An 18,257-nucleotide genomic window follows, 5' to 3' on the forward strand; every position below is an offset into this window, starting at 1 on the left:
ATAATTGTCGGAAGTCTCTAAATGTATGTAAACAGACAAAACCAGATTTTAAAATGAATTGAGGGATTTTGCGTGTTACATATTAATATCGTACTTTTAAACCATGTGTATATATAGCTAATTTATTTACATCTGATCAACTTATCTGGCCTCCGTACGAAGCAGCTACTGATTAAAATCTATTCAAAATTAAGGACCGCATCCTAGGACGGACCTTTCAGCTTGAAATTCGTTGTCTTTAATGCAGTCTGACCATAGACAATCCAAAAGACAGGGACTGGAAACGCTATTGTTTCTTCGCGCGTAATCCGTGATGCGGACAGCACTCAGCAGCGACATCAATGGCGACTAATTTTAAAGTCAAAAACATTACGCAAGCATTCGAAGGAGGTTTTTCGGCTTTGTTTGACCCAATATAGGTTTAAAAACCGGATAAGTGCATCCACAGATTTATATTTGTTCAAAAGATATAAATTACAAAGCCTGAAGTGTATTGAAACTATAGTTACAGGGTTCGAAATGAGTGCAAATTTTGACAAAAACAATGGCGACTCGGTTTTTACAGTCAAAAAATTACGCAAGCATTCAAAGAGGTTTTTTGGCTCTGTTTGACCCAATATAGGTTTAAAAATCGGTTAAGTGCATCCACATGTTTATCTTTATTAAAAAGATGTAAGTGACAAAGCCTGAAGTGTACTAAAACTGTAGTTACCGGGTTCGAAGTAAGTACAAACTTTGACAACAACAATGGCGATGTTTTACAGACAAAAACAATACCCAGCCACTCAAAGGGGGTTTTTAGCTCTGTTTGACCCAATATGGGTTTAAAAATCAGTTAAGTGCACCCAAAGGTCTATTTTTGTTCAGAAGATGTGAATTACAAAGCTTGAAGTGTATTAAAACTATAGTTACAGGGTTCGAACTGAGTACAAACTTTGACAACAAGAATGGCGACCTTTTTACAGACAAAAACAATACGCAAGCACTCAAAGGGAGTTTTTAGTTCTGTTTGACCCAATATATGCTTAAAATTCGGTTAAGTGCACCCAAGGGTCTATTTTTGTTCGAAATATGTAAATTAGGAAGCCTGGACTTTATTCAAACTAGAGTTCTAGGGTTCGGAGTAGGGGAAACAGAAATAGCCATTTAGGCGCATCACGGATTGCACGCCAGCATCGCTGCTTTTATCACAGCGTTTCCAGTCCCTGTCTTTTGGATTGTCTATGGTCTGACATAGCTACAAATTATACAGGGTGTCCCAAAAAAATGTCCCCTCTATTGAAATCAAGCCTTTGTTCGAATCTGATTGCCTTAATATTATGATAAACCCAATTGAAAGCAAGACGCTTTATTTGAATGCCTCAACCTAATAAATATGCTATTTACACACTACTGCGTTCAAATCATGCATTCAAATTCCAACAAAAGCTTCATTTCAATAGCGGGGACTTTTTTTGGGACACTCTGTACAACAATTGAAATACCCTAGGTAATATTTGAAGACATAAATACAGTAACCTAACGCGCGTTCGGTAGGGTTACGACGAGAACTAAGAGATCCTCATTTATTGGAGGCCAGGATAGATAACGAAATATCATAGTATAAGCAAAACGTGATTTATGACAAACAGCGAATTAAGGGACCCCGCAGTACCAAGTATACCTCAAGACCCCATCCTCAGGCTCAGCTCTGTTCGTTACGCCACTGCATGAATATAATAGCAATTTAAATATGTACGTGCATCTAGTCTAAAACTAGAGCCAGCAACAAGATCCTCAGTGCCCCGCTTACAAAATTGTCTTATTTCCTTAAAAAGGTATCTTTGTCTCCCCAGATCTAAGCCATCTGGCTCGATCGTTGCTGGCATGTTGAACGGTGGCAATTGCATAAATATAACTTATACATGGCATAAATATAACTCATGCATTGTAAATATTTATTTAGACTCTTAATTCACAAAAAAATACTTCATATATATTGATATATGCACATTTCAGCACAATTCACTCCCCATGTATATTTTGGTTGTAATTTGATTTCTCTCGACTTGCTCCTCGAATCGGAAACGTGGAACGCGGAAAAGGCTCAAATCGTATAAATGATAGAGACTGTATGAGAGTAATGAACCTATATCAATGATGTTCATTGTGTGACTTTTTTATTACAAAAAAATTCCGTGTTTTGTGAGGTTGAGTTTTGCGCTATGTTTTAAAGTGCGTGCAGTCCTTCATTGCGCACAACTGGGCTGACACAAGCCCAAAGGGCAAGTTGCCAAGCTAACGTTTACAAACATTTAAGTTTGACCTTTCAGATATTTTGTATATTTCGCTATATATAATTCATCAGAAAAGGAGCATTGGAATTTATCTTGCTTGGACAACATATCAGCTGTTGGGCAACAGGAAAATTTTCACTAATTTTGATTTGGCTCCCTTGATTAGAAATTACATTCCGGATATTAAATTGCAACTATGCATGGTCATTGCACCTTGAAGCCTGCCAGCTAGAGCGGCAAAATGAGCAAATTTGAAATGGCGCCTGTCAACTGTTTATGCGTGCATGAGCGCGCGGGTAAAGATCTTTACCAATAATTTCGCGAAGACTGTCCCAAATTTTGCTGGATATTAGCATCTATGGAGAAGTCAAGGCGTTTTAACACATATATAAAGGTTAATACCAGGTATGAACACTAAATGAAACATGCATTAGCTATGATATAAGGAAAGTCATGACTGGGCACTTTATTAGGCGCGCTTGCAATTATTTTCCTCCAAGCATTAAATTAGGCTTATTGATGAAATCATCAACAGAATTCGTATAACGGTTCTCTCGATTTAAACTAAAGTTTTTTTTCCCTTGAGTGTATTTGCTTGGCTAAACTGTAGCTCTCTATTGACCATGCATATATATCGAAATATGACACGCATTCGAAGTAAGATTTCATATAGATGATCATGCAATTGTATATAACAAGACGTTCTCAATTGCATTTTATGTATATGTTAACGCGAGTAAAATGTATTCGGATATAAATGCGCACTGCAATATACCTCTTTAGATTGCTTATCATGGCCGGTGGAATCAAGTTGGGCCACGATCATCCAATCATTCCGAATAAACATGACATGAAAGGTTGCCAGACCTTGAAAATGGCTTGGCTGAGGTTAGAAAAGTTGTTAGCTTGGGCCGTGGTGGTTACAATTTATAGGATGCATTTACTTACATTGAAACAACAATTGTTTACAAACTTTGCTGACATTTTTCATAAAAAAGGGGTAGATGCTACCTCGAAATATATATAATTATATGATATAAAAAGATTTCGCCAGACAAAATGGATTAATGCTTTCATGCATGTCTTAAATAATCTTGATTAGTTAATTTTACTGTAAGCAGGAGGCACAAATTGTGTCACAAGTAAATGTCTCGAAGATGTTGAGGATCGTTTGTTTCTTAAAATGGTGAGTATAAACTCCCCTGTGCATGCATTTGGCATTGTCGTTTCTATATGGGCGGCAGCATTGCTATATGCTTTGCAGAAAAAATTATTTGCACTCTTTGTGATTTAAAAACCCGGTTTCTATATAGGCGTCTGCTATTGCTATATGCTTTAGTGAAAATACTGTGCAATCTTTTCTTGCTGCCGGGGTTGAGTATTAAGTTGTTTTGCAGGGCGGAACTGAATTCGGACCTTCGGGATTGCGGATTGCCGCGGTGGTTTGAAATGAAGATTTCGAAAATTATCCCATTAATTTACGCGCGTTCTATTTCTTTAGGTCACTATTGTTAGGCTCATGCAGGTAGCATAGGTATATTTACACAGTTACCTATGTAGATGGTCGAATATTTGGGGAAAATAAAATATTTCCTGATGAATATGACCACCAGGAATTTAGTTAGCTAATTTAATATCACAAGTATTAATTAGCGATATACTGGTTCATAAGTCATAACACATGCATATGTGATCGTATGGTCACAAAACATATCACTTACATGAAAAAATATGGCGGCAGAAATAGGGACATTGCAGTTTTAGCTTTGCGAAGAAAATATGGCGATGGTGCATGCAGTGGATAAAATAGATTATTATCAAATTTTTAAATATTCTTAAGGTATAATGATGCCCTTAGTTGCTACTGACAGTCTGACAGTACTGTGTATAGGCGACATTCCGCGACAAGCTTGACCGCAGCTAGAGGCTATTGCCGCACGGAACATATTGTGAGCACTAGGTAAATATCCAAGCTTATATTTTAAATATTTTATTACCGCGCAATGCATTGCTGAAATTGAAATGTAGATTTTTACGTGCATAAATGGTTGGGATATTTAATGTAGTAGGCTATTTTTACCAAATAAGTTTTGACAGCATGCAAGCACACGTTACTACGCTGGTTCGTATACAAACGAGCTTTGCGTATGCGATATTCTGTATAACTGTTATTAATGTCTGGTTATCATCTGTAAACAACTTGATCCTTGCGATAATTAATTTAGTCGTTTGCGCGTCAAAGAGTATAAGCAATAGTGTACAATGGAATCTCTTGTGTTTAGTTTAACATAAAATATGTATCCAGTAGCTGAAACTCAACCAAACTTAGACGGTGACCAATGACATTGCCTATGATATTATTATCGAAGCCAGGCCATTTATGGCAATCTTCGTTTACTCTCGGTTTAGAGCCGTGTTAATAAAACGGATGCATGCATGATGTGTTTATATGTCCTTAACCACCCATACATATAGTTTGTCCGTGGAGAGATTTACAAAATCTGTTACGTTGTTGCAAATAAACACGCGCTGAATATTTTGATGGGTATAGTTGCAGATGATGCATTGATTAATTTGACGTAACGATGATAATTTGTGCTAATAACTGAAGGCTTTCTAACGATTAATAAACCCGAATTTAGATGCAAAATGCAAATGTATATATATATGTACATAAAGTATAAAATAATGTGATTTAGGTAGTTTAGCTAATAGATTTAGTTAAACATTGAAATGAAGGTATAGCTATTTATATGTACACGCATACTTGCGCCAACACATGTTACGTGTTTGAAAATATTTCCTATTCTTTTAATTAGTCAATAATATCTTGCGTCAATCATACGCGCAACAGGCGTTCAGACTAATTCGTTAAAACCGTTCATAAACATAAATCGTTCAAACGGCTTCAGATTGAACGTTTATTTATCCGTTCGTATTCTCGACTTTAAACGTTCACATTTTTAGCTGAATTCGTCAAAACGTTTTTTGGGTTCGTTAAAACGTTATTACAGATCGTTCACTACCCGTTCGTTATCCGTTCGTTTTGCCGTTTCAACGAAATATCGTTAACGTACGTTTTCCCGTGGAAGGTCACATATTATAAGTTAATAAAGTTATTTATATTATTTCGAAGGCTCTAGTACATGGGATTTTTAATGCTCGAATAATTTCCCCCTTTTATGCATTTTATATCATTATATGATTATATTTAGTTCAATTATATTTGGCTTTGTTAAGTTGCTTTATCATGACGTTTCAAGCGAATGCTTTCTGAGTACCGCATTCACATGAGGCACGCAATGTACCAAGTTTAAGGTCTGCCTTGAAAAAGTGTCCCTATAATTATACCATTATATCTACCAATATTTAAACCAGTGACCGCGAAATGCTTGTGTATGCGCGGAATAACGTGTGTTTGTAAAAACATCAAAGAATTAACTGGAAGCTGTAGGTTTTTCACTGATTTAGGTGCAGTTTTTTAGCTTCACTGTTGCATGTATCACCTGAACACGTGTATTATATAAAAATGGTAAACCGCCACGGCGATATTATGGCTAAGTTACTAAAGTTATTTATATTCATTTCGAAGGCTCTGCATGGTGGGATTTTAAATGCTCGAATAATTTCCCCCTTTTATGCATTTTATCTTATCATATAATTATATTTAGTTTAATTATATTTGGCTTAGTTAAGTGCATGCTTTATCATGACGTTTCAAGCGAATCCTGTTTGAGTACTGCATTCACAGGACGCACGCAATGCCTGCGCCAAGTTAAAGGTCTACCTAGCAAAAGCGCCCATATATTTAATTATACATCTACCAGTAATTAAACGAGTGACTGAGTAACAGCGGAATGTTGTTTATTTCTGTGTTTTTAAAATATCATGCATATATATATATATTACCTTGTAAATACGTAGGAAACTGCACTCTTGAATTGTTAAAAATTTTCTCTCACTATATAGAGCTTAAAAGCACTTTCTACTGTTTGTTATTCTCTCAGTTATTTATTTGTGCCTTTATTATTTCTCTGTTATATTCGTTTAGTTGCATGATAAAGCTAAAAACTCCATGATGTTGTTGATGAGGTTCTTGATGTGTTGAGGATTAAAATTAATGGACGTCCACACAGAGCGTTTAACCGAGTCCTAACGGCAAATATCTAATAACAAAAGTATTTAAATCTCAATAACAAGAACTAACATTTTTGCTTCATATGATTATGCTCAAAATGGTTGAGAAATTAGCATTGACTGGAGTGCAATTGATCCGGTATACAGCAATCATTTGGTATTTGTCAAGTGAAGAATGATCACAATTTGTAATTTACGATTTTAAAATCAATCTTGAATGATCCCAGGGGCCAGTTGTTCAAAGCTAGGTTAGCGCTAACCCTGGGAAACCTGCATGGGTTAAATTTTAATCCAGTGTTTTAGATTATGTGCTTCTGAACCACTGTTCGTTTTGAAACTTTAGAAAATATGACTTCTATCGGTACAGAAAATATTTTATGACAAAAGATATTCAACTTTGTAAACAAGTTATTTAAAAAAACCGATGTAAAGATTTGCTGTAACCCTGGGTTAAGCTAACCGGCTTTTGAGCAACAGGCCCCAGAAGGATTGTGTTTATCATGATTGTATTAGATGAATGTTTTTGTCCAAAAATAAACTAAATGTTGTTTTGCCTGAGGTTATATAAGTACATGTAGAAGGTGTTTATATTTAATATGTATAAACCTACGCAAAAACTCTGTCCTGTCTTTGTTCAGCAGATAACAAATAACATTGAATTTTGCCAAAGGGTATAGTTCCGACGTCAGTTTAAGTGCGCGTTTAAGAGCAGATAAACAATAATCTTATCGTAACACTTTTTGTTTATGGCTAATCTACATGCTATTAAAAGTTATTATTTTATATAGGATATAAGCTCAGTGTAGCAGAACCCATTATGTTTCCGGCAATTGAGCGATTAACAATATCATTTCCACAACGTGGAAAGTCATTTCAAGCATCGGTAAATTACACAAAATCGGAAAGTCATTCCAAATCTGCTCATTTTAGGTTTGGCGACGATCAAGATATAAGTGGTCTTCAAATTGTAAAAACTTTTGGTAAGCATTCTAACAGTATTATGATATGTCTAACTATTCATTTCTTTTTCATGTTTGGCACAGCACGACCTATATATATAGGTAGAGTGTAGTGATCATTGATGTATGCGAATGTGTAGCTGGCTTGGCCGGTTGAGTTTAATTAATTACTTAGACAGAGCACTTAAGACTTGTCTTCAGAACATGGCTAGGAAATAAAAACGGCAAGACGAGTAGCATTTTAGCGAGTAATTGTATATTATTTCATGGTGTAGCATACGAATTAGCCTACGCGGTTAATGTATGTTTGGGCGTAATCTGCACTTGAAATCTCATCGAAGCTTCAGCCTCATCAACATTAGTCGGTTCCTCGAGGGCTATGGGGTAAGACGCTGCATTGCAACGCTACGAGGACTTGTGCAGAGAATTTTGGATTAGTATTTATATGTTTACCCAGCACGGCCTGTTTTGAAACAACCGTGACTCAGATACTCCGGAGTATATTATAGGCATGCGCTGACTGACTTAATCAACTGTGTCTATAATTTTATATGTAGTCCCGTCTACAGTGAAATCTGAATTTTTCCTTGCCTAGCTCTAAGCGTGATCTATTCTTACGCAGTTCAGGTTTTTGTTTAATCTGGCACTTTGTCAATTGCCGCGTATATAGTTTACGCATATCTGCGGCCTCAAAATAATTATGCCTTAAAAGCTCATGTCTGTTTACGTTTATGCACTTTCTACGCAAAAATTCACGCATCCTTTTAAAAGTGACACACTCACACAAATACCTAGGTCTAATTATATCGCCTTTATGTTGTCGTTTAAAAGGCTGCGGCGACTTCTAAAGATGTTTTCAATACTGTACTTATTTTACACACATCGCTTTTTTGGCAAGCGTGCGTCGTGCAAACTGAATGGTACTATAGTTTTGCAAAAACCAAATTAAACTTCAGTTTTAATTTGTCAGTTTACCATGCTAGGAATTCTTTGTAAAAATTTGACATGATTTAAAAAATTGCTTGTTATTAAAATATAACATTGACTCATAATTACTGATTCAGTAAAATTAATTAAGTGTGACGTTTTAGACGTTTTAGACGTTTTAGACGCTTTGCGTAAATTTGCATCCCATATAAATACGTGTAAAGAATCATTGTGTATTTCACTTTTGAACATAATTCCAATTAATTTGTTTGCTTGATAGAAATGAAAATCGAATTTTGAATCTGATAGTTAGTAAAAAAAAATTAAAACTTAATGTTACCAAAAATCACTCACATAATCGGATTTAGTGCCATTACGACCTAATTTTGCCTACATAAGGCACGGTACGGTATTGCCCCAGAGGGATAACACCCCAGGAGATATATATAGAGGCCTGGCGTTATAAAATTACACGTATATACAAAAATTAATAATCATATAAGGTTTTGTTCTGAAAACAATCTCAGTTTTCTCAGTCTAAAGCCGGTTTTCCATTAGCGATATTTTTCGCGCGAAGTGACTTTATTCTTTTATCATTGGGCAATTTGTTCCAGATGGTTGCAGTTGAGACCTCCGAAACAAAAATAAATTGTCAATTCGCGCGCTTTAATATACTTATAAGTTAATAAGTTCTTTGTCGGTTCCTAATGAGAAGGTTTTTATGTTCATTGGCGGTAAAATCATCAACAAACGGGACATATGAAGTGGAAGCTATTACAAGTTTTTAAATAATTCGTTCCAATGAGTTGTGCTCCGGGAGCACTTTATTTCAAACATTTTCAACCCAAAAAAAATGTTTCAAATAAACCACATTACCTAATACGTATATTCGTCTGCATCCAACGACGAATTCGCCAGAAGAAGCGTAGCGATTTATTACTAGTTAAAGACTGTGCAACTTCATTACTTTAACGAGGCGACTTGTACTCATCTGTATTGCAATTTTACATCACTGCTGAATTTCATCAGTTCTGCATCACTGCATGTTGGACGTTGACCGTTTTAACCACAATCTGATCGCATTCATGCTGTAAAAAAGAATCTTAAATAATAGCTTAGAATAGAAATCCATCAGGCAGGACTGAATATATGAATATTCACCCAACCCCCCCCCCAATTATCGTTCTAAAGTTAGTCACACCCTTGGTTCCGTTTATTTTAATGCATCTGTCAATGTGATGATCAATGCGGCCCGGAAATAGCCAGCAAATACCTTTATTTTTTCATGATTATTTTATCGATTATTAGCCAAAACGCCTAAAACCAATAAATCCAGTAACACTCGCTTTGTCGATTCTAGGTTTATTCAGATGAAGCTCGTACAAATTATTTTGACTTGTTGGGTGGTTATCGGCGTTCAAGGTAAAACTGTTCAGCAGTTTTTTGACCATTTTAATACAAAAAACCATGCTCCGTTTTCGATATTTAGTATTGCATATTGCCGTTACAATGCCTAAATTTTGCATCTTTTAAAACAGCTCATTGAAATCGTATAATCCTTCAGTTATAGGCTTTGAATTTTCCCACGATAAATACGCAATTGTTCTAACAAATAACTATCCCAGAGGAGGTATTGGTAAAATTACAGTCGATGACGCCCGAGATGGAACGGAGTACAGTATCGATACCAGGCCCGTAGCTGGGGGGGGGCCTGGGGGGGCAATGCCCCCCCATTCAGAAATAAAATTGAAACTATGCCCCCCCAGCTCACCAAATTATTCCTCTGTTTTAGTGACTTTCATTCCGGAAGGTACGCCCACTTGACATTGCTTTACTCTCTTAATTAAACAATTCTCGGTGTTATTTTCTCGCAAGCTAATTAATATAAGTTATACAAATAATTCGTAATTAATTCATAGCAGAAAATTAAAGGAAAAATCACGGAAATTTACAGAAATTTAAAGAAATTTACGCAGGAATTTTACGACAGAATTTTTTTGTGGAAACATGTGTTGTTAAATCCACTGTTAAATTTTAATATTTTTGCAATGTGAATTATGAAGAAAACATTATTCGATTATTTTTCAAAAAAACGAAAGGAGCCTTGCAGCGAAAATGAAAGTGATTTGCAAGGGAAAGGGTATTCATCTGTGGAAAGTCAGGAGAATATATCTAGAATGTCGATGTCAATTTCTGATGAAAATGAAACACGTATCGACCTCGAAGAACGTTTGCATTTCCCGGCAACTGACATTCACCATGAGCAAAAACGCGAAGCAACGGAAGCATGTTTGTCTGGTGCTTTCTCAAGTACAGAATTCACAGAAAGCATGTTTAGAGCGACAAGAGGTACGACCCCCAATGTCGACAGCAGGCCATTTCTTACTGATTTAAATCTACACGTTGGGCAGGATGTGGGAGAGGAACCGTTTAAAACTTCTTTTTTTGCAAATAAAAAAGCTCCTTATCAACCCAACCTGAAGGTATACCCAGGAACGCGATTTGGAACTAGATTAAGATGTTTCAAATCTAGTTGGTACAATGAATATAAATGGTTGGAATATAATGAAGAGATGGACGCTTGTTTTTGTTTTCCTTGTAGACTGTTCTTAACAAATCCGACAGAGTCGGCGTTTACTAAAACAGGCTTTCGTGATTGGAAGCACGCCAAGGAAAAGGGAAAGGGCTTTAACAAACATCAATGTTCCAGTGATCATTTGAGAGCAATCGAAATTTACGAAGAAAAGAAAATGCGAAATTTACGCGGTTGTACTGTTGTAGCATCTCTCGTGTCGCTTAGTACTGATCATAAGCAGTGGTTATTTGCTGTTTTCAACGTATCAAGATACTTATGTGCAAATTCCCTTCCATTTCGGGGCACGAACGAGTCTGATATTGACAAAGGAGATGGTTTGTTTTTAAGAGCTTTTTCTCAACTTCTGTTTCCATTGGAAGAAAAATGGAAAAAAATCCACAAGAATCTACCAAAAAACGCTAAGTACACTTCTCCTGATATACAGAACGAAGTAATTGAAGTATTAGCATCCTTAGTAAAAAAGAAAATTGCTGACGACGTACGTAAAGCGGGAATTGTTTACCATTATGGCAGATGGCACGACTGATAAAAACAGAAAGGAAATTCAAGGCCTCGTTTGCCGCTATTTATCTTCCGTGGGAAAAGTAGAGGAGCATTGTCTCAACGTGAAAGGAATCGATGATCGCTCTGCTAAAGGTATATTCAATTTCATCAAAGAAACTTTAGCACAATTTGAAATATCAGTTGACGGTCTTGTATCACAGTCTTTTGATGGTGCTAGCGTAATGTCTGGGGACTATAATGGACTGCAAAAGCTTGTTAGTGATTTCTGCGATCGGTATATTTTATATGTACACTGCTTTCTCCACAAAATCCATCTTGTTGTGACATTTGTTACAGAAAATCTTGACGAAATAAAGGAATATTATGGCACAATAATGGCGCTTTACAATTTCTTTAAAAAATCAGCCGTCCTAGAATCATACGAAGGTACTGCATTGAAGAGATTGATCGAAACGCGATGGTCTGGTCACTACGAAAGTACGAGTCACGTAAACAATAATTACGGCGATTTGATTCAAGCTCTTTTAGTGGCATCGAAAAACAAAAAATTATCCGGGGAAGACAAAGCTCAGGCAATCGGGCTTCTTAATCAAATGAACGATGACGATGATCATTCATTTGTATTCATTAACTGTATGTTAATGAAGGTGTTAAAACCAATTGATATTATGGTCAAACAATTGCAATCCGTCAATGAAAATTTCATATCAGCATTAGAGGTCGTTAACAGTGTCAAAGAAGAAATCAAACATGAGCGCGAAAGTGCTACAAGCGAGAAAACTAAAAAGATGGTCGTTGATTTTTTGGAAGACGTAAGAGTCACAACAACGAGTGGAGACCAACGCCGGCCCAAAAGGAATACAACAATTCCCTCTCGTTTTAACGATTTTCTGGTTACTGAAACCTTGCCAAGTGAGAACAAAAGACGTCAAAACATCCAAATTTATACAGAATGCTTGGATTTACTGCATGCTGAATTCATTCGACGATTTTCCACCGAGAACATTGCGTTGTGGGAAGCTATGTCTGCGTTATCGCCATTGTCTGATATGTACCTTAAATATCATATTCTGAAGCCTTTATTTGACTATTCTGCTACGATTCCTGTGCTGAGAGATTACTATCTAAAAGAAAAACTTTCAGCAAAAGATTTAGAAGCTGAATGCAGAATATTCTCTCGAGTATTCCAAGAAAAAAAATGGCCCGAAAACGAAAACGGGAAAATTGATTTGACCGAGGTTGCCATTGTTGTCATTAATGATCACCAGAAAGGAGCTCCTGTACTATCTTCCTTATATAAAGTTGCACTAACTTCTGGATTCACATCTACGCGAGTAGAATGCGTATTTTCGTCGTTAACTCGCGTTGATTCTCCTCAACGAAGATCAATGAGAACACAGAGGGAGGCAGATCTTGCTTATCTAAGCTTCGAAAGTAAAGTACTAATGAATGACATTAGCTTTGACGATTTTCTTAGAGTATGGAAACTGAAAGAACGGGCACTGTCTCTGTAATAAGACTTAACTGTCATTTTAATTGCATAACAGTCTTCAGTTAGAGTTTGTTGTATCAAAGAGTTTCTATGTTTTTCTTTTACGTTTCGAGAAATATATATCAAATATTTTGAGTCGACTGGTAGAACATACTATTACAATTTTTCCTAGGCTGCGACCGGAGTGCTATTTTTTTAGCAACTGCCCCCCCAGCAGTTGAGATCCAGCTACGGGCTTGATCGATACGCAATATTTCAGAATCGATCCAGATACAGGACACCTTGAGTTGCTCGAAGACGGTAATAATTTGGATGGGTTAGAATTTGAAATCACCGCAGAACACTTGAGCAAAGTAGCCACAACAGAAGTAAAGATTTTTGTTTTGCCCTCGCACTATGGGGACCAGTTTGCATTCGATGCTATAAACAAAGTCCACAAGGAGCTTGGAAAAGATAAAAGAATTCCACTCCCGCCAGCTTTTGTTCCAGCAGCTTTGGATATTTTGTTGCAACAAATAGCTGAAGGTGATCCAGTTTACGAAATTTCGGAAGCTGAGGCTATCCTCGAAAAAACGATTGATTTAGTCCACGAAATTATCATTGAAAAAACTGGTAAGTTTTTTTGAATGATTTTAAAGACCACGCTAGGGCCGCGGGAGATTCTTAAAGGAGGGAGAGGGAGACGGTAAAAACGTACAATTTGGAAAGAAACATTGATCATTTCTCTTCAAATTATAAGATAAAACAGATTTATGAATATTTGTCTCCAAAGTTAAGGATCTCCCGCGGCCTCTATCATAACATTCTACTACATCTTTCAATTCTGAATAATTCTGAGTGAATTATTCAAAGTTATTTCAAATAGGTAAATTCAGTTAGACTAAAAGCTAAATTTATTCGCTATAATTTATCTTTTTTCATTGATCACTAGATAAGAGTAATGAATTATTATTATTTCCTTAGTTTTTAGCTAAAAGTGTAATAAGTTATAGTGTGTTAGTGGAAATAAAACGGGCACACGCGATTGCCATAAATTAGAAGGACGAAAATGTTAGGGGGAGATTATTTTGGGCTGATAATATGTTTTTACAACACCATTTGTTAAGAAGGTTTGTTTACGTCTCTCATTAGACATAGATGGGACTTAATATTTATATTTTAGGCTGTTGTTAACCATACTTATCTTAAAATTTCATGTAATTTTTTTAATAGAAAAAAAGGAAGACTTTGAAAAAGGTGCTGTTCTTGCTTTTCTACAAATACATGAACTTTTCTCGAGAACGATCATTACAAGTTTAGAGAAAGAGGCGAACTGCGCAATCGCCACGACACCTGTGACTTGCCTGAAGAAAGCGAAATACCGCCGTTTGGACGGGAAATGCAGCAACCTCAAACTGCCTGTATCTGGAGGAGCGGGAATACAGTTGGAGCGGCTATTGCCTGCGGTAAGAAGACACAACTTCAAAAAATACCTTTACTCATATCTGAAGCACATTTTATTTCACTACCAAAATTTTGGTCGTGTATGACCGCTGATCTGATTATAGGCTGATAAAAACACCCAGTGGCGTACATGAATATATATTGTGCAAGACTAATTTCTTTTCAAATGCATTGTCTTTACAGGTCTGTTAACATGAATATATGAGCATATCTGCTGCCCCCCCCCCCCTCATCTCCATTTATCGTCTCCCGTACGTCACTGAAAACACCCATACCATTCGAAAAAAAAACAGAATTAATTAGCTAACAATGTTCCCCATTATGGAATATGATACATCACGCATTCCGTGAAAAGCCTTTCCGAATAGCTTAAAAAATAATTTTTAAGGTTACTTTTTGCATCAGGCTCAATCACTCAATCAAAGTCAAATCAATCTCTAATCTGTATGATAATAGCGTTGCTCATAAGGTAGTTATTTTTCTCGGTTCCGGGTCTCTTTTCCAACCACATTGTTGCGGCATAAAATGTATTCTGACATAATTATGGTGCGTAACCTGCCGTGTATTTCTCACAAGGATGTAAAATCTCAACAGAATACAAGACAACAGACTATATCCATCAGAAGTGAATTGGATCGAACACAATTGGATCTTGGGCATAGACCTTTAGACATTTACTTAAACCATATGCTAATAAACATGCATGCAGACAGGCACAAAATGACATAAAATGATTTTTTTAAATATATTTTTGTTATACATATAGATTTATTATGATGCAGACGGCTTAAACGATCCTTTCGGTTTTCCTAATCAACCTGATGCGCCTCTACTCCCCTCGCCCTTTGAAGTAACTGATAACTACATAAAAGATGAAGTAGCCAACTCAACGGATCCTGAACTAACACCACTAATGATGCAGTTTGGTCAGTTTATGGATCATGATTTGACTCTTTCTGCTGAAGAAGTGGGAGCTGAGAAATGCCTGGCAAAAACGTATGTATATACTTTACATAATATGAGTTTAAAATACGACGCTTTTGATTCACGAACGCCAGTCGGAAGTAAATCTTAGATGGCGAAAGGCAGAAGTCGCGGATGCTGACGCAATAATTTGCAGTCAAATAATGTAAACAAGTGGGTAGAAAACACATTGATAAACGTTTGGCAGTACACCTTTTTGGAATTCGGAGTCTGTAGGAGCTGAGTAACTAGTAAAATGTGATGTGATGTGCAATCTCAGAGTAGACAGAAACCTCTTTGAGTAAACAGAAACCTCATTAACCTTATTAGCTCAGCCTCCTAAACCAAATTTTAAATAATATTACATCAGTCAACTGAAGCTTTTCGGGATACCTCTAAACTCCAATTCCGAAAATCTGATTACCATGCGGGTAGGGTGGTGTCAAATACACAAACAGTGTTCCAAATTGTATAATGACCACATAAGCATATAATTATTATTTTCCAAAAAGTAATCCTCAAGTGTGTTGGAATGCGTTTTAACATTGATTAGTAAGAAGAACTTATATTGAAATTTAGTTGTTTATTTTCCCAATTCCTATTCTCTTGCAGCTGTGATGGTTCGGAAGATAACTACGATGCGCCATGTTATCCAATCCAGCCATTAGGTAATCACCCTTGTATAAAGCTGGTAAGATCTGCAGCAATGTGTCAACAAAACGATTACCCGAAGCATAGAGAACAGATCAACGACGTAACAGGCGTGATCGATGGTAGCCAGATTTATGGATCATCCAAGGCGACAAGTGACGACTTAAGAGACAAAAGAAGTAAGTCTATAGTTAATTGTGGTTATTTAAAGAAACTGCTTCCATCGATAAATCACTCCACTGTTCATCTTATCTCAAACTCGCTGTTAGTTTACTGTACTTAAGGGGGGGAGGGGTAAAGTCACTTCTGCGCATCGGTTCTGCTCATAACAATGAGTAGACCAGTTTTTTCAAAATTACTTAAATTTCGCATGTTTTGTATTTCTCTAAAATAAACTCTCTCTCGCATTCATTTAAATATATAGCAAATCAAATACTCTAAAAGTTCTCGATATTTTAGGAAATTGAATAGACGGAGTCATGTACACAAAGCGTTTGTGAACATTACGGGCTGTACCCCGTTACTGTGACAGTAAAAAATTTCGAGAACGTCCCTATAAGAAATCAGTGAATTGTAGTTTCATAATTATTACAACGGAAACTATACTTGAAAAATTCACAATTTAAGAGAGAAACTGCTACACTTATGAATCTCTCAGGGGTGGATCGAGCACTAATCCATTACAAAACAAAGTGGTTATTTTTGGCAGTTTTCATGTGTCATGCAATAATTTGCACAAGTGCTAGGCCCACCCCCCGAAGCTCTTGTCAACAAAAAACACTTCAAAGTAGATCTTTAGTTCTCGAACGCACAGAGTATTGACCGTAGTTTTCCATACATTGTACTGTAATTCTATAATGTCCATAATACATATATCGCTCTATAATGCATGCGCAAAACTTACTAAAACGCGCAACGTCCACGACATAATGGCTATAAACTTCAATTTTGCATTTGCATACCCAGGTGTATCATTAAAGTCTGCGGGCGGAATTAGTAAGTCAAGGTTTGACTTTTAGTCATTCCAAAAATTCAAGTCAATCTCGTACTACATGAAAACCAAAGTTTTCGACTATTATGATACATAATTAATTTTAAACGAAAAATTTGGATTTCGGTTTGGATTATCCCATGGGCCTTGTTTCCTTCTCGAGAAGAAATCGCTGGCTCGGGAAATAAAATTGCGTATTTTTGAGATACTGTTTGTTGTAAATTTACTCGATGAATAATTTACGTACCATATTGCAGGCTTGTGGATTGAAATCGAGGGACCTCGCATGAAAAAAATTGACACTGGCATGAGAAGTGCGGTGTTCGCAATTGGAAGAGATGGCAAGACATACCGTTTAAGGGTAGACAAAATTTGGGTGGAGACAGAATTTGATCTGAAACATGTCAGTGTCGGAGGGGCAGGTGAGTAGAAAGAAGCACGCGAGATTTTCACAAATACGCAAATACGAGGTTTTCACATTAGCAAATACGAGGGGATGCTTTTATTCCATTATATGTTACTATTTTGAAGGATTTCGAGTGCTTGGAAGAAATTATTGCCGTATCTAAATCATTTTCATAGAATCAAAAAATACACTCTTATACAGACAATCGGATTTCTTAATGTAAATCCGAGGAAATATAAGCCCTCCAGGGATGATGGGTCGCAAACGGTGTTGAACAAAAATTTTCATACTCCAGATTAAGGAAGCTCGCTATGCAATTTTTGAAATATGGCAAATAATTTGAGATTTAATTGTTTGAAAAGAAATTTCTATGTTTATGAAGAATTATCCCTCTTAATGTCTTCTTGTTCTCTTCATTTCAAGGTATATGGGGCGTGGATAAAGATAAGAATGCCGTGCGACATGGAAAGGATGGCTTCGAAGTAATTCCTGGGATTAAACTTCAGCAAATCGATTCAGGGCCTGAAGGAGTGGTTCTTGGAGTAACGTTAGGAAACGACGTTGTCTGCCGTTCGGGAATAGTACCGTTTAAAGTTTTTGGAACAAATTGGAAAAGAATGAGTGTTCCCAAATCGAAATACATCAGTTGTGGGCGACTGGGATGCTGGGGAGTTGCCTTTCAATGGTTCTGTTTACCATCTTGAGTTGTCAACCGTCAGGGTAATTGCATTGCAAAGAGCTGGGTATGTTGAACTAAAGGGAACTCTCCCATTTTTCATGATTTTTACTGATAACTTTTCAGGGAATGGTCAGGGCCGTGGCCAGAGGCTTAAATTCGGAGTGTATGTTCATATATTCATCTTATGCCCGTCTGATTTCTTTTGTACTCTATTGTTCTTATAGCGTGTAAAC

At 36.5% G+C, this 18,257-nt stretch overlaps 1 protein-coding gene across 1 annotated transcript; it reads left to right on the forward strand.

Annotated features, from left to right (window-relative positions):
- The first annotated feature begins 7,306 nt into the window (after nucleotides 1-7,306).
- LOC114539413 (peroxidasin-like protein) lies at nucleotides 7,307-18,049 on the forward strand. Its single transcript, XM_028560041.1, has 9 exons — nucleotides 7,307-7,393; nucleotides 9,660-9,721; nucleotides 9,864-9,987; nucleotides 13,139-13,503; nucleotides 14,104-14,336; nucleotides 15,101-15,330; nucleotides 15,910-16,127; nucleotides 17,197-17,361; nucleotides 17,769-18,049. The coding sequence occupies exons 2-9, from the start codon at nucleotides 9,670-9,672 to the stop codon at nucleotides 18,047-18,049; spliced, it is 1,668 nt and encodes a 555-aa protein (XP_028415842.1). The 5' UTR covers nucleotides 7,307-7,393; nucleotides 9,660-9,669.
- The last annotated feature ends 208 nt before the right edge of the window (nucleotides 18,050-18,257 follow it).

This window comes from Dendronephthya gigantea, unplaced genomic scaffold (assembly GCF_004324835.1).
Source record: "Dendronephthya gigantea isolate DGI-Jeju-01 unplaced genomic scaffold, DenGig_1.0 000202F, whole genome shotgun sequence".
In the NCBI taxonomy this organism is placed as follows: Eukaryota; Metazoa; Cnidaria; class Anthozoa; order Malacalcyonacea; family Nephtheidae; genus Dendronephthya; species Dendronephthya gigantea.